General features: G+C 54.8%; 5 protein-coding genes across 6 annotated transcripts; 2 read left to right on the top strand and 3 right to left on the bottom strand.

Moving 5' to 3' along the window:
• Positions 1-63: 63 nt before the first annotated feature.
• Positions 64-9810, bottom strand: POLDIP2 (DNA polymerase delta interacting protein 2). Its single transcript, XM_064166446.1, has 11 exons — positions 9613-9810; positions 8968-9049; positions 8209-8306; positions 7314-7410; positions 6794-6869; positions 6104-6211; positions 5857-5993; positions 4807-4833; positions 4496-4621; positions 4092-4171; positions 64-2591 (listed from the first exon to the last, which is right to left on the bottom strand). Exons 1-11 carry the CDS (start codon positions 9780-9782, stop codon positions 2477-2479), a joined length of 1116 nt encoding a protein of 371 aa, XP_064022516.1. The 5' UTR covers positions 9783-9810; the 3' UTR covers positions 64-2476.
• A 17-nt stretch (positions 9811-9827) lies between these two features.
• TMEM199 (transmembrane protein 199) lies at positions 9828-12452 on the top strand. 2 transcript variants are annotated; one of them, XM_064166447.1, is made up of 6 exons: positions 9830-10094; positions 10172-10245; positions 10323-10412; positions 11436-11472; positions 11770-11882; positions 12017-12452. In XM_064166447.1, exons 1-6 carry the CDS (start codon positions 9923-9925, stop codon positions 12110-12112), a joined length of 582 nt encoding a protein of 193 aa, XP_064022517.1. In that variant the 5' UTR covers positions 9830-9922; the 3' UTR covers positions 12113-12452. The 2 variants fall into 2 exon arrangements, with proteins under 2 accessions (XP_064022518.1, XP_064022517.1); XM_064166448.1 differs by lacking the exon at positions 11436-11472 and having other exon boundaries at positions 9828-10094.
• A 635-nt stretch (positions 12453-13087) lies between these two features.
• On the bottom strand, positions 13088-14088 carry SEBOX (SEBOX homeobox). Its single transcript, XM_064166449.1, has 2 exons — positions 13810-14088; positions 13088-13660 (listed from the first exon to the last, which is right to left on the bottom strand). The coding sequence occupies exons 1-2, from the start codon at positions 14086-14088 to the stop codon at positions 13412-13414; spliced, it is 528 nt and encodes a 175-aa protein (XP_064022519.1). The 3' UTR covers positions 13088-13411.
• A 482-nt stretch (positions 14089-14570) lies between these two features.
• On the top strand, positions 14571-20099 carry KIF12 (kinesin family member 12). Its single transcript, XM_064166444.1, is given in 18 exon segments — positions 14571-14767; positions 15093-15158; positions 15298-15376; positions 15453-15574; positions 15745-15820; positions 15962-16096; positions 16185-16349; positions 16351-16372; positions 16549-16640; positions 16875-17010; positions 17105-17223; positions 17335-17439; positions 17520-17785; positions 17954-18137; positions 18244-18327; positions 18408-18541; positions 18661-18797; positions 18950-20099. Coding segments are annotated over 18 exon segments (2184 nt in total). The 3' UTR covers positions 19015-20099.
• On the bottom strand, positions 19154-24376 carry VTN (vitronectin). Its single transcript, XM_064166445.1, has 9 exons — positions 24327-24376; positions 22359-22508; positions 21756-21875; positions 21182-21460; positions 20939-21078; positions 20502-20658; positions 20230-20379; positions 19534-19806; positions 19154-19360 (listed from the first exon to the last, which is right to left on the bottom strand). The coding sequence occupies exons 2-9, from the start codon at positions 22417-22419 to the stop codon at positions 19242-19244; spliced, it is 1299 nt and encodes a 432-aa protein (XP_064022515.1). The 5' UTR covers positions 22420-22508; positions 24327-24376; the 3' UTR covers positions 19154-19241.
• Between the last annotated feature and the right edge of the window lie 40 nt (positions 24377-24416).

Genomic DNA, 24416 nt, shown 5'->3' with positions numbered 1-24416 from the left:
GTGCGGGAGGTTGGTGCCCGTCAGCGCCGCGGCAGCGGGGGAATGAGAGGCCGGAGCGACAGGCGTTCCTTCAGCGCTTTATTGGTTAGTTCTTTGTACAGGTTATTTACACGCGAGTGAACGCGGCTCGCCCGCACTCTGGAAACACGCCTGTGGGAAGCATCAGCTGAAGAAAAGTCCTTCCCGAGCCCCAGGCTCCTCGGAATTGCACTCATGCCCCGGGACAGGCACGGGACACACACACACCCCCCTTCCACAAACGAAGTGAAAAAATCCTGCACTCCCCAAGCCCTTTCTGTGCTTCCCAAAGCATTCTTACGCTTCGTGCCAGCCCAGTCTAGTGCCGGCACTGCAGGTCACCGCTGTGCTTGCCACTCATGATTCAGCCAAGAATATCTGTGAGCTGTACCCTGCTCAGCTGGCACCTCACAGCAAACACCACGGGTCCCTTGCAGCTGCACAAGCTGTTCTGCTTGGTGCTGCCTCCAGGACCATGTTGTCACTTAAGAACATAAAAACCTCTGAGCTTGTTACTGGAAGCATTAGGTCCACAGCACCTCAGGCACGTGGGCAGATAAGCAAGAATTAAACATTTACAGTGGTGGTGCAACTGCCAGTAAGCTGAGGTCGGTGACCCAAGGGAGAGGCAGGGTAACTACTACTCTCATCTTGACTGTATTTCATGGGAGTGAAAAAGCTGGTTCCTACAGGACCCTGCTCCCTCTGAACTTGAAGCACCATTTCACCCACCAACCCCTTTCCACCCGTGAAGAAATCAGCATGACAGCAACAACACAGGGTTGTCAGCTGTGGGTTGTTCTATAAGGATCCTTTTCTACCCCTAGAAGCAATCTGGTTGTCAAATCTTTAAACATTAAAAGTAACAGAGATCACATGTCCTACCTGACAGGAAGGAAGACACATAATTAAGAGTTTGCTGACAGGTAAGCACTGTTTAAGCAGCAGTAATTAACTCTCTCTATACAGGTATCTGCTGGGTACAGGACAGTGTGAGGATTTCACCCACTGTCTTTTCTAAAGATGTCAGCTGAGACAGCCCCTTGCACTGCCACAGTGCTGCCTTGCAGAGCCAAATTTGAAGAAGGTGCTCAGAGGACTGAGGGGGAAGAAGAGGCAACTAGGATACTTCCAAAAAAAGTAACCCAAGAAAATGATCAGTCCTGTGAGTCAGTTATACTTTGTCATTTAAGCAAGATCAGGGAAAGGAGCAAGCTTTGAAACTTTCTGCCTAGGGTTTCTATCACAAAGCCTCTGCCCCCATGAATCACCCAGAAAGCTGGAAATCCAGAGACAGACAGAAAGGTCAGATGGAGGCTGATGTCTCTCCAGATCTCTGTCATCATCAGAGCTGCTGAGAGCCACTCTGGCTTGTAAAAAGAGCCAACAGGTGTTTTGCATTGTGGCTAGGCCCTTCACATGTGAAAGCAAAGTCCCCACAAATACACAATTTTATAATCTTGCAGCAGTTTCCCTGACCTGCATGGTTCTGCAGGGCTCTCCACACAGACTACCAAAAAAATCACAACCCACTAAGCAGAGCAAGCAGGTGCAGAAAGCTAAGCACCACCTTGCTGTGGCTGACAGCAGGTTAAATCAAGCTCTTCCTGCCAAAGCAGAAACTATCAAGGTAATAGGGTTACAGGTGCAGCAAGAGAAGGGAGGTACCCTCCAGTAGCTGGGACACATCCCTGCAGTGAGGCAAGCCCTTGCAAGGGGAGGGTCCTCCTTCAGCTCACCTGTACCATCACAACACACATCCCAGTGCTCTACACAAACAAGAATCTGTGGCATCCTGCTCACCACCACCTCCCACTCTGTGCACTCCCTTCTCTCGCAAAACCTGCTTCACACTGCTCCAGCACACAAGCCAAACAAGATGTGGAACTCATGGGCTGCTCCACCACATGTTGGCTAAATCCCAGAAAGCAGATGCATTGCAAGAAGGCTGAGCTCACATTCCTGCTCCAAACCAGCCACACTGCTGTTTTCTGAAGCAGCAAGAAGTTTGGGCTGACTCTGATTTGCACATAGACATGGGGAAAAGCAACAAGCTAGGGCAGGCTGGATGCAGAGGTAGGCCTTGGCTTATAAAGGAAGACTGGTTGCAACTGGAAGGGCCAGTTTATTAGAGAAACCTCACATCGCAGAGAATTCACAACAGATTGGAAAGGGTCCAGGCCTGCTGAGGGGACTAGACTTCTGCAGCAGCAAAGATATTCGTCTCCAGCCCCAATCCCAGCAGGTGCCACAATGGAAAGGGTTAACTGTAACACAGCTTATGTTTACAAGCAGCCTGAGAGCCGGTATTAAAGTTCAAAAAAGCCTCCCCATTAGACAACAGTTAAAACTGGTTTAAAACGTTTAAAAGCTCCATGTTCTTGGCTGCAGCATAATGGGGAGGGGCAAGGGTCTACCACACACCCAGGTCTCTGTGGGTCTCGGCGTTCGGTCTGCTCTACCAGTGAAGGCCAGAAGGGGGCGTCTTCTCGTCTTTGTTGCTCTCCAGAGAGAAGGGTGGGATTCTGACATCAAAGTGGGAGCCATCAGGCCTCTCAAAACGAAATGTACCCCTGCAAAATAATGGCAGCGATCACGCTCAAGCCAAGCATAAACAGGTAGGAGTCATCAGCTCGAAAGCAAGACACAAACTCTTCCAGATCCTGCTGGATTTGTAAGCTGGGTCTAGCAGCTGGTCCATCAGCTCAGCAGCAAAGACATCTGCCTGCTGAGATGACTCATTTATTGGAAGACTCCTGGGCGGTTGACATCACATCTCTAATACACATCTCCTGAATAAAGATGTCGTGATGGGAGCCTCCAGGAGGTAAGCACACACCAGCAGTGTTTGCCTAACATCCACCCTGCAGCAGACAGAGCTGAGCTATTTTCACAAACCAATTACACTTAACCCCAGATTTGGATTCCTTGGCAGAAGTTCCACTTCTAAAAAGTCTGTGACAATATGAAATCTCATCACAGATGTAATTTGGAATAGCTTTTGCTTTGCATTTCAGAAAGGATTATTTCCAAACTGAATCTGCCTGTTCTTCTACAAAGAACGTGTTTGCTGCTCTGAACTGCAGACAACTGCGCTGCAGAACAGGATATAGGTAGGAGGATCGTGGAGATAAACCAACAGGTTCTCACAACACAAATGAACATCAGAAGTCAAGCTGAGCAGCTTCTGAGCTGCAGAACTTTCCTCTCATTCCCTTCAGGATGCATGCAGAGAGGGGAAAACTAATAAACAGGCTGGTTTTATTCCCCAGGGTACTCAGACAGTTTGAATGCAAAGGAAGGTATATCCTATAGGCAAAGAGCTGCTCTCTTGCTTTTCCAACTCAAAGGTAGCTCAACTCTGAAACACTGACTTCAAAAATGCAGCCATAAAGACCTGCCATGCAGCAGGCAAGAGGTGGCTGCATAGTTCTTGTACACATAGAGATGACACTAAATATGCCAACCTGACTGAAACAGAACAAAGGGAAACTGCTTTAACCCTGTGGCACATGAAAAGAGCAATTCAGCTAAGCACTTTCTTTCCTGTGCTCACAGAAAGGGAGACTTTGACACCAGTTAGACTGAAGGCCTAATCTGGCCTAAATTGGGAATAACTCCACGTGCTGTTCTTTGAGGACACAGAACTGCACAGCTTCACCCAGGGACAGAATCAAAGCTCAAGAAGGAGATACAACTAGACACATCCATGCTGCCTCAGGAAACACCACCAGGAAGCACTGCCTCCTGCACCACGGACTGAAAGCGACAGAGGCTGAGTACAGCAGAATACACAGAACTCCTTCACATCTCCTAAAATCCTGTTTAGGACAGACCACGGGAGGAGGATTTATTAGCTTGGAACCTCTCTTGGTGCAGAGAATCAACAGATCTTATCTCTAACTGAGACGCTGCCATGGAGAAGCTCATAAATATTTTAACTCTCAAATAGGTCCTGTCCAGTCCACTCCTACTCACCTTTCAGCCCTAACTCCAGCCTTCAAGCTGCATCCCAGCTCAGTGCTGCGGGGCCCTACATCTAAACTACTACTGCAGTAGTAAGTGCTGCTTACCACATGTGACCACTGGATGCCTGCAGCGAGACGTGACTGCTGTACTGAAATGCTGGCTGCTCTTTGGATAGAACTGGCTCCTGAGAAGGCAAGGAGAGACCATTCTGTATCAGCAGCAGTTCTCCACAGACAAGCATCAGCAAGAAATTTATATAGTGAGAAAAGAAAGAGAGATTCACACCTGAGCATGACTATCACACAGCAAACAACTCATGCCAGAAACAGATTATCCCACTTTTCCCATTAGCAGTCACTTAGGATCAGTCTCTAACACTCAGTGTGAAGTTTTGGATCATGCATAACCACAACATATGTGATTTCTTTTCATTGCCAGTTTCCCATTTCATCTATTACTACAAAGGACTCCAGCAGGAGCTTCCCAGGAGCAGCTACCTGATACCTACCCTTCCCACCACCCCACGGCCCCTGACCGTTTCCAGGGTGCCAGACAAGCTAAATATCCTCCAGTGCCGTTCTCGGAGCTGTACCACTTCACTGTCAAGGTTCTCCAGGCGAATACAGTAGCGCCACTGGACAGAAGAAAAACTGTTAACAAGAACTGCAATCAGCTGCAAACAGTTGATAACCCATAGCTGATACTGGGAAACAGTCACCAGACAAGGGCCAGTCTCCCTCAGAGCTTATCACACAGCAACGATACCACAGTGAATAAACTCCTTCCCTTTAGCTGCTTTGTGAAACAAAAGGCACTTACCCAGTAGACATGGGAATTCTGGGCTTCCTGTCAAGAGAAACAGAAGACTTTAGTAGCTGCCCTTCAATGCTCAGTGACCAAACCTCATCAGCTGTCAGCGCAGCACACGCACAGGGTCTCTGCACTGTGCCAGACTGACACAGACAACTCACAGGAGCACAGAGCTGCTCTCTAGACAGTCCATCAGTGACTGCCTGGTGCTGGCTCTGCTCTAAACATGTAATCATGAGGTGGGAGATCTGTAAGGATTTTGTGACTGTGAAAGGTTGATCTCCACATTAAATATGTACTTTCTACAGAACTATAAACATCCATTTCCTTGCCTTCAAGTACCCATTCCTCTGCCAAGGTTAGGAAAAGCATCAGCTGGGCTACACAGAAATTTCAATTCCACACCAAAATATCCACTGCTATGGTGTAGGCTCCTCAGCAGCTGTGCTCATCTGGACTTTGAAATCAGAACTGCTGCAGCAATCCTCAGCCCTTCCACTCAGAACATTATTGGAGCCTTGTTATTTTCAATGATCCACATCAAGTTCACATGCTATAAAGAGCACATGGTTATCAGCTAAATCCAGAAGGCTTTAGTCAAACACTCTAACCCGCATTAGAGCCAGGAAACAGAAGCAGACACCAAACAGCACTTCATCATGGGGCAGGATAACAGAAGTGTCTCCCATTTCAAGGCAGATGGCTTTGCTGCCACCTTACGCACTGCGCCCATCTGTGGCTGTGGCAGTGAAGCAATTCACCAGCCTTCCTAAATATCTTTTTAAGTCTGTTCTGCACAACAATACACAATGGATGGGTATTCCCCATCCTACAAATAACAAGCAAAAGCCAATCTGCAGGATTTGTTCTCCAGAAATAGATGGCAAAACAGTTTTGTGTTCATACCTCTGCTGGACATCATGACAATGGAATCACTATGATTAAAAACTTATTTCTCCAGTAAGCAAAACATACCTTCAGTCAGTAAATTTGCCTTAGAAAAACATGCAAGTTAAGCTAATCACAGAACTAAAAGAGCAATATGCAACCTAGACCTACCCTCATGCCCATATAGAAAGGGATGACTGTAACACGGATGTTCTCTGTGGTTTCACGGTGCACATCGGAGAGCTCCAGCCAGGGGTGGTTCTTCTCCTGCCATGCACACAGGGTATCCCTTGCTACAAAAGGTGGAACTGTAGGGAAGGAAAGACAAGAGTTTGAGGATAGGTGTACTGCTGGATACCTGTTACAGAGAACCTGAAGTACCTGGCTCTGAAGAGCTCCCATCAAAGCCAGAAATTACCTTTTGTTTGGTCGTACATGAGGAACCTCTCAAAAAGCTCGTGCTGGATGGGCACTTGATCAGTGGAACTGTAGGGAAGGATATCTTCATGGCTTACATAGTCTAAACCTAAAAAGAGAAACCCCAAAAGCCATTGAATTTCCTCAGCAAAGAGCAGCTCAAAAGGCTCCTGACAGAGAATATGAAAAATTTTGACAGGAGCAGCCAAAAATGACATGCAAGAATGGAGGGAGCAGGCCAGTAACAAGTCCTGGCAACATTCTCCTGCAAGATTTCTCCATGTAATGATTTCTCTGATCACAACATGTTGCCTGGGAAGTGACTGCACTGCCGCAAAAGGGCTTTGGGCAGAAAATACACAGAACAAGAAAGGATCCGGTTCTGCTGGACACAAAGCAGAACAGCCCATACACATCAGGGTATGTGTATGGGATCTAAGTCTCAAGAGCACGAGGTTGGCATGTTTGTGTCTGATGAGAGTCTGCTCAACTCCCATCTACCCAAACAGGCTTCAGCTACTGCAGTCAGTCTGTTCCTTCCAGCATGGCCCTAAACCAGAGACAGATCTGCTACAGGAACGTCCTGTAAGCACTGCTGCTTTGCTGGCAGAAGTTGACTGTTGGTGACTCTTCTAACCTCACTTCATGACAATCCAGACCTCCACAGCAGTTACAAGTGCAGCCGACTCACCTGGTATGGCATAGAGGGCTCTGCTGTCATCATGATTTGCAAGGAACGTCACTGCTTCTGTCTGTGATCTCTGGGACTGAGGAAAAGGGACACAGATTTACAACTTGAATGGACTGCTGTGGGCCAATTTGCAGCCACATTTCAGTTTACTGGTGTGCTTTCTGAAGCATGCAATGTTTATTGTACTTAACCAATTCCCCTCAGAACATTTCTGCTTTTAAATCCTCTAAATTAATTCTCCACTCAAACATGTGAAAAGCACTTCCAGTGCTGCAACCCACACTCATAATGCCCTGTGTGCAACAGAACAGGAATGCCACCAGGATGAGGAGGGGAAGCTGGAAAGGGGAAACAGGGAAAATACAACCTGAAGAACAAATGTGTCCTAAAATTCTAAACAATCAAGTTGGCCAAAGTCATTTCCTCTCAGTGCCTGTCCATCTACAGTATTCATATACGAGAAGATATTGGAGGTTGGATAGATACTGGAGTTTGAACACCAAGATTACTGGTCACTTACTATATGTGGACAATCCCGGGCATCTATTAACACCTGATAGTAAGTGTGTGTTTTGCCCTTGACCTCTTTGGAACCATGGCCTGTTGCATTCTCACTCCTAGAAAGAAAAAGAGACCACTGAGTTCAAGCACAGGACAGCAGCAAACTGTTGTTACCAGGATCAGGGACACTGATTTTTTAAACCAAATGATTTTTAAACAAAAAATAGATTTCACAGTCTGTAACCATCCAATTCCATCCAAATTAACTCACAGCAGTCACCTACACAACAACAGATGAGCCAAGGTGACAATCAGTGGTGTCCGTCACAGGCTCAACAGCTCTGTTTTCAGACAACTCACAAGTTCATCCTGCTCAGCCCAGACTCTCTTTGGGGTGGGTACTTGTACTGCCTTTGGATTATCTCTCTACTTACTCCTCATTCCCTCTCAGCACCCTTCCAACACTGGCCAGAGGGAAAACAGATAGAAAAGTGATCAGCAGATCAGCCTAGTGGGTTGAAACTGGGCAGCAGCTGAATGCTCACATGAAATCTACAGAAGCAGCTGCCTGTAGTTTTAACATAGAAGCCTAAACCTAGCTCAAAGAGCAACACAAGAGCTGTTTTGTGTTTGGATGGGGTTTTTTTATCATAAAAAAGGTCAGAAGCATGATCTTTTTTATTATCCTTTATTTCCTTCATACACTCTCATCCTTCACACTTCCATCCTATCTCCAATTAACACAAAATACTCACACAACATCTCTTCTCTAAGCACCTCTCTTCTAGTTTATATTTATGCAAAACAGATCAATAATCCTCCTTAAAAAAACCCTGTTCATCCCAACCAGAAACTCACTACAAAATGTTGACTGTAACAGTAGAAACAAGACAGAGATCAGAATCAGTCCTTACTTCTCTGTGACAGGAGAAGCCACATCTCGATCATAGAGCCTGGCTTGCCAGGGGAACAGGACTATTCCTCGATAGCCAAACACACTGTGAAGAAACAGCTGCAAGAGACAAAGAATTGCATTTGAATGCACAGCAAACTTTAATCTACTCAAATGCGACAGAAAACATGAAGCCAAGAACCCTTTTTGGATAGCATTTTATACATGTGTTAGTTAAGATACAGCTAGAAACACTAAGAATATGAATGTGCAGGATAAGAAGAAAGGAGAATCACTACTGTGTGACCCCAGAGCAGAAACAAAGAGGGAATATACATAGTCTGGGTTGAGAGAAGAAATTCACATCATCTCCATCCCATAGAAGTGAATGGCTAAACCAGGAATAAAGCAGAAAAAACAGAAGTGCAGAAAGGAGACCAGCATGGGAGAGAGTGCTCAGGAGCACAGCAACAGGGGGGCAGATGTGACAAATTTAGTTGTTACTCCTCAAATTCAGTGATTGTCTCTTCTGCTCCTAGTGGGAGAAAACTGCTAAACAGCAGCAGCGGAGCACACGCAACAGTTGTGTCACTCTGCAGACTCTTATCAACTTGCTACTGTCAGATGACTGACAAAATGCAGACACAGCAGAGATGAGGAGTACTGAACCGTGAAAATCCCGTGTGCCAGCTACAACGCAGCAACTTCCTCATGGGTCAGTCACTTGGCCACTCCACCTCCATGGAACAAGCCTGCAGCTGTGATCCCCAAAATCACTCACCTGCCCTGTTTCGTACTTGCCATGCTGCTTTGGTGCCTCAAACACTCCCACAGTCTCCAGCACTTTGCCTTCTGGGCGGTTTCTAGGAGCAGAGAGGTAGTTCGGTGGCTGTGCAGGGCCTGAAGCATCCCCCAGGACAAGTGGCACCCAATATCCAAGCTCCAAGTACCGGCCAGGCAGAGGTCCCCACTTCATACCTCTCCCATGAGAGCCTTGCTTACACATTAGGCTTCTAAGTCAACTCCCTTCTCTGTCCCCTATCAGTCTCCCCATTTCTTACTGCCTTGGACATTTCCCTACCCAGCACCTTTAGCCCAATCCCCCCCACTCTCCAACATACCAACTCAGCAACCCCCCTAACCCCCACCACCCACCCCGAACACTCCTCAGAATCCTTAACCTCCCCTCCCCACCCAGACATCCCCTGACCCCACCTTCCCAAGCACCCCCTAACTCCACCTCCTCACCCGCGAACAGCCTCTCAGAGCCCGAAATCCCACCCCCAAACAGCCTCTCAGAGCCCCCCGCCCGCCTTCCCCAATCCCCGACTACTCCTCCACACGCCGTCCCCTAACCCACACTCCCTTCCTCCTCAGCACCCCTAAACCCCCGCAGCAGGCCCAGGCCCCTCTTCACAGGCCTCACCGTGACGAGAGGTGTCGCTGCGGCGGTGCCAGCAGCGGGAGGGCCGCTGCTCCCACTGGGCCCAGAGGTCGCAGCCCACGGGCCGGGCGCAGCTCCCAGAGCGGCAGCCCGCGGGCCCGGCACCGGCTGAGCGCCGCCGCCACGCAGCGCCGCGCCGCGCAGCCCGACATCCCGCGGCCGGGCCGAGCCGCCGCCCACAGTGCACCGCGCCCCGCGCCTCCCGGCAGCCCCCGCGCGGCGCGGCGCCGCTCTGGGCCGCAGTCCCGCTCTATGGTGCTCGGTGTCGCCACGGCGACGGTCGCCGGACGAGATGGCGTCGGCGGTGCAGGCCGGGGGGAGGCTGCGGCGGGCGGTGGAGGGAGATGAGCTGGCGGGGTTGCCCGCCGGTCTGCGGGCCGAGCTGGAGGCGGCAGTGGCCTCTGAACGCGCCCTGGTGTCGTTCAGTCTGCTGCGGAGGCTGCACGCCGCGCTGCGGGAAGCAGGTAGGCCGCGCCTGCCCCTGGCTCCACGGGCGACCGCTGGCCAGTCCGCCGTTAACCCTCCTGTCCCCCACTCGCAGAATCTCCGCTGCATCTGTATGAGCTCCTAGAAGGCAGCGAGATCTACCTGCCGGAGGTGCCGGTTCCTCCACGGGTAGGTGAGGGCCGGGCACCGGTCGCGGGAGATGGCAGTGACTCCCGGTCCTCACGGTGGTTCTGCTCTTCCCTCAGAACCCCGAGCTAGTGGCCCGGCTGGAGCGGATAAAGGCCAGGCTGGCCAACGAGGAGTACCGGCGGATGACCCGCAACATCACCGGCCAGGTGAGGGCCCTGCTGTCAGGGTTCAACCCTCCAAAGTGTGGCAGCTAGCAAAGGAAATGTGCCCCACAGTGTGAGCGCAGTGCAGAGGGAAGGTGGGCAAGGACCTGAGGAGTGCACGCTGTCAGTGTGTGGAGACAATAGAGCGTTCAGGGCAGAGGTGGAACAAGGCTATCAGGATGGTGAAACAGAGGAGATACTGAGTTTTGGGAACAGCTCATGGTGTCAAAGATCTCAGGTTTGGGACTGGGAGACTGAGCAGCAACAGTAAATGTTTTACAGGGAGCATCTGTGCTGCCCTTTTCTGAATGGTTACATTTTCATCATAGTTTTAAAATGAGATCATTCATGCCAAGCTGAAAAAACAGGATATTTGGGTCTGAGAAAGACTTGAGATCTTTTGGCATGGTGAACATTCAGACAGGCTAGAGTCCCTGCTGAGCTTTCTTGTGATCCTGTCCTGTTATTCTTCCTCCACAGTGGTGTGTCTGCATGTTTAATTCCTTACATGTGTCCTCCTGTTGGGAAGATCTGCTTCACACTGTCAAACTTGGCTGCTTCATTTATGAACCAGCATGGTTTGAGCAGAGTTGGGCAGTGACATCAGCATTCCCAGGGAGTACTCCCATGTCTGTGTGTTCCTCATGTTCTTGTCTCTCCACCAGTATCTGGTTTTAGAAAGTGTGTCATCACATCTGATCTAACAGAATGTGCAGAGCTTTACATTTAGTTCTTCCCAGTTACGTGACAAGGTGAGACTCTTTAGTGTCTGAAGACAAACCTGCAGCTGAGAAGCTACAGTGTTTTGATTAGCAACAATCCTTTCTTACCATCTTTGAATCACCCCACAAATGAAAATCCAGCAAAACCTGGATGCTGTTGAACTGCTGCTGCCCCACAGCCCACCTGCTCCCCAGCAGCTTGCTGAACTTCTGAGTCTTGGGGTCGGGGCATTGATGCTGCTTTTATTATGCAGTTGACATTGAAATGCAACCAATCACAAACTGGTTTAATCCCTTCTTTTAGGAGACGAACGGAACGTTGGCTGAATTTGGGAGGCAAGGTGGGTGGCTGATGCCTGGCAGTGTGAACCTGCAGGCTGGTCACAGGAACTATCCTGTCACTGGCTGTTGACATCAGACTGCTTTTCTCTGGCCAAATACCTCGGGTTCCTTGAGGAAAGGAGCAGCCTGTTGGTCATTCTATCAATTCTTCTGGAGGCATAAAGCACGTGAAGCCTTGCATATTTCTGTAGCCTAGTTGAGAAGGCCACAGTCAGTCTCCATTGGCAGGGTTACAGCTTGGCCCCTCTCTCCAGGCCTTACCTAAAAGCACTATTGTCTCTCTCCCTTCTCTCCAGTTCGCTCTGTTAAAGCTGTTGTCATCACCATATTCAACTTCTTTGTCACCGTGGCAGCTGCCTTTGCCTGCACCTACCTGGGCAGTCAGTACGTCTTTGTGGAGACCGCACCGGTGAGTGAGCCATGGCCTTGCAGCACACTCGTAGCACACTGTGCTCACCAGGCAGGAGCAGCAGGCACGATTCCCAGCGTGGCTGCAGCTTGAGGCACAGGCAGGGTCACTCATCTCCCTTTTTTTGTCCACAGCGTGTCCTGTCAGCTGTCATCGTGGCCTCGGTAGTGGGTTTGGCTGAGCTCTATGTAATGGTGCGGACCATTGAAGGGGACCTAGGGAAACTATGACCACATATGTCCCCCCGGACTGCAGCCCTCGTGCTGGAGGGTTTTGCCCTCCCCAGAGTTCCTTAATTTGGGGCAGGGTTATCTTTTACCATCTGTCTGTACCTGATTCTGTTACTGAGAAGATACTGCGCTCCTCAGGCTTCGTCCTTTGCTTCCCATTTCTTAAAGTTCCTGAAATGAGTCATGGATTAAAAATCCCTCAGCTGCAGCACAGAAGATGGAAGGGATGTGGACTTGGCATCCCAGCACAGAGTGGGCATCAGCTCCCACCAATCCCACTCTCCTGTGAAGTTGCTGTTCTTTTTTCCTGGAAATAAACAATATTGTGTTTACTACCTTCTTCCTGCCCAGCAGGAGATGTCTGTCACTGTGTGGAGTGCTGAACTGGCATCTAAAAGACACCACTGAGAGCCATGAATCTTCCCTCTGCGCCCTGTGTCCTGCTGCCAAAACCTCCCTTTGCTGCACCTGCTCCCTTGCCTGAATATGGGAGATCGTTGTTACCTTGTGACCCACTTGGCAGCACAAGACCCAGCTCCTCTTTGAGGAAGAGCCCTTCTCTGCTTCAGGAAGATGATGGTGTCCACCCCAGCCACACTGGGCTCTGCTTTGCAGCAGCTCAGCTCCTCATGCAAAGGCTACTGCCTCTCCTGATCTGCAGCTCTGGGGCTGCTGGCGCCTCAGGGAGGAGCACGAAGAGTTTCAGCTATCCACCTGTACTGGGCCTCCTGTAGGCAGCGAGCGGTACAGGGCTCTACCTTCCATGCGCAGCTTCAGTAGGGAAGGAGGGCATTCCTCAGTGCGGAGTCTGGGGGCTTCTCAGATGCTGTAGAGCAGAGAGTGGATGAAGCCAGCTCAGTGCATGCACTGTAGGGTGGGGGACACTGAGTCTGGGCCCGAGGGACCTGGACACCTGCTGGGTGGGCATCTTGCCAGGGCTGGACACGGTGATTAATGCTCTGATGGCAGCTAAGCCCCTCTGCAAACACGGTTTAATATCCGATACGGGGAGCTCTGCCGGCACCTGCGAACGTGCCTGCGGATTAGGGGCGGCTGCGCCACAATCATCCGCGGATACGGCCTCAGATTAAGGTATTGTTTCCAAAAGATTAGTTGGCATTAGGGAGCTGATGGGGAGCTGGCCCCGCCGCGGCCGCACCGGCGTTTAGGATATTGGATGACATCCTGGGGACCTCCGGGGCCGGCAGCAATTCCACACCCTAATGAAATCGTGGCACTGCGGGGAGGGGTGTCTTGGTGCTGGGGGTCGTCCCCGATGCTGGGGGTTCCCCGCCACAGCTACGGCTCGCCCAGGTTGGTGATGGCCGCGCTGTAGATTAGGTCAGAGATGGAGCCTAGAGAAGTGTGGAGGCCTCGAGACGGGCTGCGGGCTCCCGGCGGAGGCAGGGCAGGGGCCGGACCCGGGCTGGTGCCGTCGGGGGATGCCGCGGGGGGACCTCGCTCCCCGGCTGGGGGCAGCGGTGGTAGCTGAGACAGCTCCGATTTGGTGTTGCGGATCCGGCGGGCGCGGCGGTTCTGGAACCAGACCTGGGCCGGGCAGGGAGCAAGGGAAACTGTGAGACACCGACGGCGGCCCGACGGGGCGGTCCCGCGGAGGAGGTCTCGGCCCCGGGAGGGAAAGAGGGAAGAATGAACGGAGTGGAAGGGATGGACGAAGTGACCTGGTCCTCACTCACCTGGATCTTGGCCTCGGGCAGCTGGGTGAGCTCAGCCAGGCGTTCCCGGGTGGCGATGTCTGGGTAGGGCACAGCGGCAAAGGCCCGTTCCAGCTCCGACAGCTGCCCCCGGCTGAACGTGGTCCGTCGCCGCTTCCGCGGCCCCCCCGAGCAGGGGCACGGCCCCGGGCTGCGGCCCCCCCGCCCCACCGCTGTCCGACTCTCGCCCGACCCACCCGATCCGTCGGGGAAGCGGAGCAGCGGCTGGGGGGCGCGGGAGGTGCCCGGGGCTGCGCTCATTCTGCCCGGCTCCCCCGGTCCCATCATCGCAGCCTCGGCTTTTATCCCCAACACGCACCCCCCATCCTCCCCCCCTCCCGTCCCCCGCCTGGCTGAGACCGCCCCAGCGGGCGGTGCTGCCCCCACCCCGAGCTCTTCCCCAGCAGGTCCCGAGGCCGCTCCTTGCTCGCCCCCGACAGCCCGGGGACGTTCTCTCGCAGCACCCTCGGGGACGAGTCACCCCACCAGCTGCTCGTACTGGCCTCCTCAACACCGCCCACCCATCCTCGTCGTGCACGATGGGGCCCGGGAGAGCCTTAGTACTCAGAGGCGGCTTAGAAGGGACCGGAGCCCGTGGGTCGTCGAGCACCAAGCCGGTGCCAAAGCCCGGGACTCCCTGCACCACCTCCCCGGCTCACAGGGCGGAGATGCCCCCACCTGCCCCTCCCCTACTCGCCCCCTGCCGTGCCGCGACCGCTCTCCCGCGGGGCTGGCGCCGGTCAATGTTTAACTGGAGCGGCGGTACCAGTTGTGCGGGGCAGCCCGGGCCGGCTGGCGGTGGCTGCTACCGGGACGGGCCGGGTGCTGCGGGCATGCAGAGCGAGGTGGGCTGGGGGCGAATGGAGCCGGAGGGGGAGCGGCGCTGTGAGCCCCAGCCAGGGGCACGGCCCAAAACGCTCCCACGGGGCCCCGAGAGACCGTAAGTCTGTGAGGAACCGGAGGGGACGGAGGTCACCCTGCCCAGGGCCTGGGCAGCGACTGCCCTGCCCATACCTGGACAGCTGGAGGTGGGGGGTGGCACTCCAGAAAGACTGCTGGGGACGGGATGGTCCCTCTGTGGGGACACAGGGGGATGGGAGGATGTTGCAATCTGTCCCTTGCCAGGCCTCAGGGCACAGTGGGGACCGGAGGATGGCCTGAGCACAACACAACCAAGGCCCCCTCTACCCTAGCCTCTGGGCTGCCTGTGGGCAGGTTCCCAAATGGGTGGCACCCACCACCCTGCTGCCTTCTGTTCCCCGAAGGAGCCCCGGAGACGAACAGGAGGGCCCCGAGGTGGGAAGAGAGACACGTCTGAGAGTGGTGCTGAGGTAAGGAGAGGTGTGAAGGGCTCAGGGACACGGTGGGGACCCTCTTGCCCGGGACAGGAGCACGGCGAGGCACCCTGGGGTCCACGTGCAGCAACAGCACTGTCTTCCCGTTGTGGGCCCCCCCCCCCCCCCCAATTAGAGTCCGGCCACTGACCTGCACAGAGACTCGTCGAGGTGACCAGCGGGTTGTGCACAGCCTTGGTGACGGCACTGTCTATGTAAGTGCCACCTCCCCACTGGGGCTCAGGGTGGGGGCTGCGGCGCCTCCTCAGCCACCGTTGTCCTCATGCCCAGGTGAGTGCAGCCAGGCACGATGCCACCTTTGGCTTCAGTGCCGTGTTCGACAGTGGAGCCTCGCAGGAAACCGTGTTCGAAGGCAGTGGCATGAAGCAGTTGGTGGAGCTGGCAATAGATGGGTGAGTCCCAGCAAGCCTCCCGTGGATCCCAACCCTCCAGCCCACCCCACGCTCACTGCGCTGCACCTGTCCAGGCCTCACTGGTGGGTCTGCATTGCCAGGGCCGTGCCGGGAGGTGGCATCCCTGTGCCACCGCCTGGGACCATGCCTGAAGCTCTCATCTTCCCCAGCTACTCTTGCACCGTCTTTGCCTTCGGGCAGACTGGCTCGGGAAAGACCTACACCCTAATGGGACCCCTCACCCAGGTACAACACTGTTCCCCACCTGACCTGATCCTGGTGGTGGAATAGGCTCTTCTCACCATGTCATGGGTGTCACGCCAGGATGGTGGGAGGAAGGAGGTGCCCAATGCCTTGTGACTGTTCATCGTTCTGGCATCTCCACAGGGCGAGACCCAGCCGGCGGCTCCCGGGCTGCTGGGGCTGATGCAGAGGTCCTTTGCTTGCCTCCTGGAGCAGAGCCGGAGCCGCAGCTCTGACCTGGTTCTCAGTGCCTCCTACCTGGAGATCTACAACGAGCAGGTAAGTGCCCCCCCAGCTGCCCAGCTCAGCCCTGATGGCACCCCATGCTCCTGCTCCCCTGGTGCCTTCCCTCCGCTGTACACCCCAGGTCCGGGACCTGCTGAGCCCGGGACCGCCCTGTGCCTTGCCGCTGCGGTGGAGCAAAACCCGTGGCTTCTACGTGGAGAACCAGCTCAGTGTGGACTTTGAGAGCCTGGAAGCCATCGCCAGCCTGCTCCAGCAAGGTGCTGAGCCACGAGAGCAGGGCCAGGCCATGTTCAGGAGGTGCCAGACCCAGTACAGGAGGACTCAGCCCCCTGAAGGCCATCACTGAGGCTGAGGGGGGTTTGATGATAGCCGAGAGAGGCAGTTCCCCATCCTTCCACAAAGCCCTGAAAGGCTCATGTCTGGCAGCAGGTGCTGAGACAGAGTATTTGACGCTCCTCTGCAGCTCTTAATCTCCCCCTCGACAGGATCTCAGAGGCGACGGACCTCAGCACACGCCCTCAACAGGCACTCGAGCCGCAGCCACGCTCTTCTGACCATCCACGTCTGCAGCCGGGCTGTGAGCACACATCTTGCTCTAGTGAGGGAGAGGGCTTGGGGGGCTGAGGCAATTTGTGGGGATGCAAACAGGTCTAAGGTAGGGGATACACGTCCTTCTCCTCAAGGATGTGTTGGGAGTACTGGGGCAAACAACAGGGAGCCAGATCTCAGACCTGGAGGTTGGGGCACTGCTGTGGGCCACGAGGAAAGGGTGAGGGAGCCTGAGCATCACCTCCCAACGTGGTTCCCCTAGCCCAGCACCTACCCGAGCAAGCAGGGTACGCTATGCTTCGTGGACCTGGCTGGCAGTGAGCGGGTAAAGGAGACTGGCTCCAGTGGGGAGCTCTCTGTGGAGGCCAACAACATCAACCGCAGCCTCCTGGCACTGGGTAAGAGTCAGGGTACCACCCCCCATAATGGGAGCACGAGCTGCTGGTTCCTCTCAGAACTCTGTTGCACCCTCTGTGGCTCATCCTCTGGCAGGACACTGCATCTCTCTGCTGGCCAAACCCCGAGGGAAGAGGACACACATCCCGTACCGAGACAGCAAGCTCACCCGGTTGCTGGCTCGCTCGCTGGGTGGCTCGGGCATCACTCTGATGGTACGTACACCAAAGAGACTGGGCAGAGGTGCACAAAGCCACAGGGCTCTGAGGCCTCACCCTGTGGAGATGAAAGGTGGCAGCTCACCCGTGGCTCTTTCTCATCTGCAGATTGCCTGCATCTCCCCATCCTCACGCTGCCTCTCAGAGACCTTGAGCACACTGCACTATGCCAGTCAGGCCCGGAGGGTCACCACCAGACCCCTGGCTAACAGGGTATAGTAGGCAGGGGCTGTGGGCAGGACACTTTGTCCTGCTGCTGGGACCCACCTCGAGCACACCTCTTGTGTTCCCAGGTGCCCCGGGAGAAGCTGCTGAGAAGTTTGGAGAAAGAAATCCAAGCCCTGCAGCTGGAAAATCTCTCCCTGCGCCAGCAGTTGTGCCTGCCCAGGGTGCCGATGAGGAACACAGAGGTCCCGGGGACCCCTCTGAAAGTGGGGTCCTGTCCAGGCTGGGGAGGCAGGTATGGCCCCATAGAGCATCTCCCTTCAAGGGGAGCCCCAGTGGGGCCCAGCCTCTATGGCCTCCTGAGGGACTGCATGGTGGAGAATGAGCATCTGAGGTACAGGAGGCTCATACAGGACCAGGGGCAGGTGGGACAGCCACAGCTCCCAGCTGGGCAGCATCCAGTGTCAGCCAGCCTCTGATAGGCACTCCATGGGGCCAGGCAGGGTTTGGAGATTCAACAGAGGTTGGCAATGTCCTGCCCCACTCCTTCACTTCTCCCCAGGCACCCCCAACTGCCCCCAGACCTGAGCAGTGCCATCCCAGCTGGCCCACCCCGCAGAGCCACCCGCAGCTCCTGCAACAGCCAGCCCCAGCTCCGGAGTGCCCGCACCCCTGGTGTCACCCCCAGTCACCCTGTGAGGTTCTGGCAGCCTGACATGACTCCTGCCTCCGGCTCCCAGCTGCCAGTGAGTGTGGGGAGCTCTGGGCTCCATGGGCATTCTCTTGTGGGGCTGTGCCCATGGCAGGGTGAGAGTGCCTAAACCACCCACCCTCTGCTATTTCCTCTTGCAGAAGCTGCCTCCCACCTCTGTCCGTTCTGGTTGCCTGGGGTGCCCCCAGTGCTGCCCTGAGCCAGCTGATGCCACTGTGTCCCAGGTATGGCCATGGGGGTCTCTTGAGAGAGGGCTCACACTGTGTGGCACAGCAGCCTGATCACTACTTGCCCTTCTCTCCAGGCACTGCCAGGACCCCCCATGCTACAGCAAGTCACCCCCGAGGGAAATGCTGGCATCCTCCCACCTGACCAGGAGGTGGCTCTGCCCAGCTCTCACCAGCTCCTCGGGCACTCTCAGTCACACCAGCAGAAGCGGTGAGAGCTAGGGCCTGAGGCCACCTCTCTGGGCATCAACTGCAGCTCAGGAAGCCCCTGGGATTACAGGGGGTGGTGAGGCAGTGTTCATGGGGTTTATTCATTTGTCCTTTCAGCAGGAGCCGAGGCAGGAGCAGGAGCTTGGCTCAGCAGCACCCAGTGCGTCGGCAACTGCCAGGTCCAGAGCGTTGTCCCAGCCCTGAGGGAAGGGTCATCCCCTCAGCACCACCATGGCCAGGACTGCTGGAGCCAAGAGGTGAGCAAGGCAGTGGGGGGAGGCCAGGCAGTGTGTCAGATGGAGCCCCTTGAGGATGGGCACCCATCCTGAGGCCAGCCACTCGCATATGGGACTACAGACCTGACCCCAGAGGTGCTGGAGATCTGACCCTGATGGCTCCTGGCTGGCAGCTGCCAGCACTGTCTCTTTTCTCCAGTTGGAAGAGGCACTAGACTGGCTGGCAGAGCAGATTTGAACAGTCGTAGCCACACCAAGGATGGGGCCAGTAGCAGGGATCCAACACGGCCCACACACAGTTACTACACTTGAGGGGATGACCACAGCCCTCAGGAGCACAGAGATCTTGGACGACAGGGACTGCACAGACCACGGCATGGATGGACAGATGGGACTCTCCACTTTATTTCTGTCTAGCTAGGGGCTGGGCAGCCAAGTGTCTCTGGCAGGGCCCTTTCTCCTCTCTCAGGCGCTCTCCTCCTCCGTCTGAGGGCAGTTCAGCCAGTAGCGGGCGATGGAGCGAGGGTAGCGGGGATGTGCTAGGTCCACACGCTTGGTGCGCAGGTTGACGCGGTAGTACTTGTCTGGGAGGAAGGGGAATGGCCATCAGGACTGCCTGCCAGCCCTCCCTGCCACCCCTCAGCACCTTCCTGCTGCACCCCAGAGCTCAAGGACGTTGCAGAGTGAGAGGAGGCCTGCTCCTGCCCCAGCAGCCTTGGTTCCTCATCTCTCCCAAATCCTGCTGCCCCAGACTCACCTCCTACAAAGAAGTAGACGCTCTGGAGGGTCTCGCACTTGGATCCCGACAGCCAATCATTTTCAACGCCCGCCGACTCGGAGTCATTTTGCAGCCATCCCCAGAAGCCCAGGTTCAGTGACCGATGGTTCTTGTACCTCTTGCGCTGGTGGCGAGACTTCCTCCTCCGGTGCTGGTGGGAGGCCACGTAGATCCTGCCAGCCATGGCAGCATCCAGCCGGCTGGGCACCCCCTTCCAGTCTCTGCTGATGTACCGGGGGCTGCTTGCCCCAACTGGCAGAGAGACAGAGGGTGAGTGAGAGGGGAAGCAATGTCTGGGGCTGATGCCCCAGCACCTACTCCTAGACCCACAGGGATGCTCCAAAAGATCTTAGCCTGCATGGGATGCATGACAGGGATGTGGGCCAGGCAGAGCCAGGAGCAATCCCTTGCCCCACCTTTGACTAGGATCAGCCCTGTGCTGTTGAACCCCTTTCTCCTCTCTTCCATCTTTAATATCTCTTACGTAGGGATGGGATTTTCTTGTGGCATCTCCAGCTTGAAATAAACAGGCCCCAGTAATGACACTGTCATAGCCTGCCTGTTCTCCTAGTTATTGCTTCCATCCCCCAGGCTGTCCATACCCTTCACACCCCATCAGGGCAGGCTACACTGGCACACATCAGCCCTTTGCCCTGGAGCTGGCTCATCTCTTACTCATCCTGCCACCGAAGAGGAGCTGGAAGACATCCTCCCAGCTGTCCCGGTTCATGAAAGCGTAGTGGTTGAACACAGTGGAGGGAGAGGACGTCTTGCAATCAGCCTGTGTGGGTTGGTGGGCGAAGTCATAGGACCAGTAGTACTTGTCTAGGAGAGGATGCACAGGGCGTCAGTGAGGGACACACACCTGGGAAAGAGTAGTCAAAGGGTGCCCTACCCATGGCTACTGGTGCCAGGCTCTGTCCAGAGCAAGGGGCAATGCCACTTACCCTTGAAGAAGTAGACTCTCTCATTGCCATGGTAGCTGTGTGCAGGGAGGGCAAAAGCTGCATCGATGTTGTTGGGGATGCCCTCAAAGCCCTCGGAGATGTTCCGTGGGTACCCGGGGTCTAGGACTCCATCATCAAAGCGCCAGTACTGGCTGCCCTGGAGGGTTGTGGGACAGAGAGCGGGTCAGGGTGCTGAGTGCAGCATCCCCCAGGTGTGGGTGTGCCAGGAGAGGGTGAGTGGCTGCTGAGAAGCCCTACGGTGAGGCTGTGGATGCCTGGGGCCATGGACAGCTTCAGAGATTTGGGGATATCTGACAGCTGTCATGTGCATACACACATGCAGAGGGACAGGGTGGGGACATGGTGTGTTTGGGAGGCTGTTCTGGCTGTCCGGAGAGCACCCCCAGCCCTGCCCCTGCAGTCAGGGTCCTGCCCACCTTGAACAGGTAAGTCTTGCCCTGGCAGTTGATACGTGTGAAGGCTGCGTCAATGGGCCCCTCGATGCCCCAGACGTCACTGATGAGTTTAGGGTAGCCAGGCAGCACACTTGTCTTGTCCAGCTCATAGAAGTACCTCCCTGGGGAAAGAGAGAAGTGGGAGCTGCAGGAGACACCAATCACCAGCATGGGCTGATGAAATGGCAGCATGACCTACATGCCAGGGAAAGGTCTCCAAGGTACCTCGGAAAGCATAAAGGGAACCGTTCTTCAGGTCAGTGAAGGCATTAAAAGGTTTCTTGCTGCACAGCTCCTCAGGCTTTTCCTCCTCAAACCAACTGTCTGTGGTAACGGGCATCTCTGTCAGCATCTCTTCAGGGCCCACTGTGGACTCTAGTGTGGGGTCCAGTGTGGGCTCCACTGGTAAAAGTTGTGTAGGGGGTGCCTCGGTGCCGAAATCAACAGTGAAGTTGTAGTCAAGGTAGTCATCCTCTGGCAAGGCGAACACATCTCCCCTGGTCACTGTGGGAGGGAGCAGGTTGGTCCAGAGAAGCCCAAGTATCTCTCACTGGGTCTGGGTTTGCAAGCTCCTAGCAGTATGGATTTGCACAGACCCAACCCTGAGGACAGCAGTGAGCCAGCTGTTGAAAACCCCTAGTGCTGCAGCACACCAAACTCCAAATCCTGGTGTTGAATTCACCCTGTGGACAAGGGTAGGTGCAGACCTAGCCCAGCACAGACCTCTCTGAACCCACATGGTGCTGGGCACCCATGGACACCTGTGCCCTGGCTGGGAGGGCAGCCATGGAACTAGTACCTTTGGCTTTGCAGACGGTGGAGTAGTCACTGCAGCAGCTCTGGTAGTACATGCAGAGGGTGTCGCACTGGCACTTGTGGTTTGCATCAAAGCCTTCATCACAACGGCCCTCACAGGAGTCTGCAAAAGTTACCCACCAGGGCAGGAGTAACATGAGGAGGACAGGGAGGTTGGCATGTCACTCCCACCTCAGCCCCAGAGGTGAAAGCAAACATGGGCAGGTGCTTGCTGAAGAAACCCCACTTTTCCATGGTCAACCCCATCACCAGTGACACCTCTCCCCACTCCCACACAGCTCCCTCTGGAGTGGAATCCATGGAACCAGGCTGTGCCAGCCTCCCAAATCCATGCTGGGAAGTCCAGCTGTAGGATGGCTGGGGATTTGCCTAGGCACCACTGATCCTCATGTGCTGCCTGCTTGCTTTCTCTCCATGAAATGAGCTGTAGCTGATGTAGCTGGTGGCCATGGTCTCCACCTGGTCCCCTCCTCACCCTACATGGGCACCCCAGCCCCTCCATCAGCCCAGGAGACACACTCGCTCCATCCACGCACTGGCAACAAGAGGGAGGCAGCTGGCACGGGGCTGGCCAGCTCCGACTCACCTTCAGCAGTGCGGGCAGTGGCGAGCAGGCCCAGCACCAGGGCTGGGAAGAGCAGCCTCATCCTGGGCAGCCGGGAGCGCAGCTCTCCTGCGACTGTGTGGGCTGGAGCGATCCTGTGGCTGAGGCCTCAGCATCCACTGTTTGCTCAGCCTGCCCCGGATGGAGAAAACAAACAGGCCAAGGTCAGAGCAGAGGGGAAAGGGGCAGAGATATCTCCCATCCAGCATCATCCCCAGTCCATAGTGAGCTGCATGCATTTAGGGGGACAGGGCTCCCCACAAGGGCAGGCAGCTCCCAGAGCCACCGGCTGTGCTGTTGTTGTCAGCACCTTCCCAGCCCAGGTGCAAACTGGGCACTGGTTCAGAGAGCAGGGGAGGACAGCAAGACAAAGCCAGAAACCAGGTTTGAGGCTCTGCCACACTTATGTCACAGCAACACTCATGGTATTAAAGCTCCCAACCTCGGTCCCAAAAGGAGGCTGTTTCCCAGCCTGGTCTTGGCAAAACAAAAGCCCTGGCAAGAAGGGATGTGGGAGCAATGCTCAGAGAGCAAAGGGGGAAAAGCCCCAAGCTTATGTTTGCCCCAAATGTCACCATTTTGGAGAACCTGCTCTGGGGATTTTGGCTTTCTCAATGTCAGCAAGGCTGGGAGCAGACCTGGGGAACCCCAAGACATGGTGACTCAGGACGGGGCATGTGCCACTGCTGTGCACAGGGACCAGAGGCAAACAGCCAGGAAGGGGGGGAGGGAGAGCACAAAACCCCTGCACTCTCACTGCAGTAGGCAAACAACAGCCTGTGTATTTTGCTCCCATCATTCCCTTTCTCACCAATCTTTTTGGTTACTAATTAATGTCAACTCAGCTCTTTTGGCAGCTCCTGATAACTCTGGGATGTTTATTTAATGAGGGTCAAGGAGCAAATGCACACAAGGGTACAGAGATACCACCTCTGGCTGCCTCTGCTGCAGTAGCAGCACGGCTGGGGCAGGAGATCTGTGGGACCTGTCCTGGCCCTCAGGCATGAATGGTGATGCTCTGGGCTTTAACAGGTGATGGGAAATCTGGGGAGAGAAGAGCCTGAACAGGATGTCCACTTCTCCAGGGGGCTTGCCACTGCCACTTTGGACACAGGCATTTTCTTGCATCAGCTACTCCCTCCCTTGCTGGGAAGAGCTTTGGTCTGATGTTGAGAAAGGCATTTTCACCTGGAAAGCCCTGATGAGCCAAGGGCAGCCACTAGAAATGTGGGCTGTTGGGGCATGGCTTCTCTGGATGCCCATTCATCCTCTTCCTTGACCCTGGCTGCAGCTATGGCAGAGCTGGCATCATTTCCAAGTCCAACCACCAGCTCAGTGTTTCACTAAAGCTTCACTTCATCTCCACTGAATCAAAGTTGGGGGATGAGTGCCATGAGGGGACTCAGGATTGCAGGGAGGCTGGGCAAGGTGGAGGACTGGGCAGTGTCTGAGCTGCTTTTGCTGATCGGCTGAGACAAAGCTCCTTCCTGCTGTTGCAGACTCCCAATCACCAGCAACTGCAGACCCAAGAAGGCTTGGAGAGCCTTTTCCTGGCTGCTGTGCATCAAACACAGCAGGAGGAGACCTTGGGATAGAGGTTGATTTGGGTAATGGGGCAGTGGGGAGCCCTGGCATCTAAGGGCCAAGTAGAGCCAGCAAGGAGGCCTCATGAAATGAGCCTGATCCCCTAGGAACAGGGCTGGAAATCCTGGCCATTCTCAGTGCCCAGGCTGCTGGTGCTGGACATCCCTCTCAAAAAGCAAAGCAAACCCAAAGCAGAACAAAACTCAGCTCTCTGGGCTTGATGGGACAAGCCTAAACGAATCGTTCAAACTCTGCCTGCCACAAGCAGCAGCCTTCCCCGAGGTAGCCAAGCCCTTTGCCCTGCTGCATGGCCACAGCCCCTATCGTCATCCCCCTTTAATAACATTTTATCAGGAAAATCCTTACTGGTTCTGTGCTGAGCCTCTCCTGCAGCTCCGTGCTCACCTCCTTTACCGTCCTCCGCTGCGAGCTAATGCCCCTTTCCTCTGCCCGTCC

The sequence above is a fragment of the Pogoniulus pusillus genome, chromosome 27, assembly GCF_015220805.1.
Source record: "Pogoniulus pusillus isolate bPogPus1 chromosome 27, bPogPus1.pri, whole genome shotgun sequence".
Taxonomy (NCBI): domain Eukaryota; kingdom Metazoa; phylum Chordata; class Aves; order Piciformes; family Lybiidae; genus Pogoniulus; species Pogoniulus pusillus.
The sequence above is the reverse complement of the archived record's forward strand: the minus strand, read 5'-3'. Positions and strand labels throughout refer to the sequence as shown.

Coding starts and splice junctions, on each gene's coding strand:
- VTN (XM_064166445.1), bottom strand. CDS start 22,419: ATGAGGCTGCTCTTCCCAGCCCTGGTGCTGGGCCTGCTCGCCACTGCC. Junction 21,876..22,358: donor CACTGCCCGCACTGCTGAAG/GTGAGTCGGAGC, acceptor TAACTTTTGCAG/ACTCCTGTGAGGGCCGTTGT. Junction 21,461..21,755: donor CACCGTCTGCAAAGCCAAAG/GTACTAGTTCCA, acceptor TCCCTCCCACAG/TGACCAGGGGAGATGTGTTC.
- POLDIP2 (XM_064166446.1), bottom strand. CDS start 9,782: ATGTCGGGCTGCGCGGCGCGGCGCTGCGTGGCGGCGGCGCTCAGCCGG. Junction 7,411..8,208: donor GCTTCTCCTGTCACAGAGAA/GTAAGGACTGAT, acceptor TTTTCTTTCTAG/GAGTGAGAATGCAACAGGCC. Junction 2,592..4,091: donor GCATCCAGTGGTCACATGTG/GTAAGCAGCACT, acceptor ATTATTTTGCAG/GGGTACATTTCGTTTTGAGA.
- TMEM199 (XM_064166447.1), top strand. CDS start 9,923: ATGGCGTCGGCGGTGCAGGCCGGGGGGAGGCTGCGGCGGGCGGTGGAG. Junction 10,095..10,171: donor CGCCGCGCTGCGGGAAGCAG/GTAGGCCGCGCC, acceptor CCCCACTCGCAG/AATCTCCGCTGCATCTGTAT. Junction 11,473..11,769: donor GGCTGAATTTGGGAGGCAAG/GTGGGTGGCTGA, acceptor CCTTCTCTCCAG/TTCGCTCTGTTAAAGCTGTT.
- SEBOX (XM_064166449.1), bottom strand. CDS start 14,088: ATGAGCGCAGCCCCGGGCACCTCCCGCGCCCCCCAGCCGCTGCTCCGC. Junction 13,661..13,809: donor TGCCCGAGGCCAAGATCCAG/GTGAGTGAGGAC, acceptor TGCCCGGCCCAG/GTCTGGTTCCAGAACCGCCG.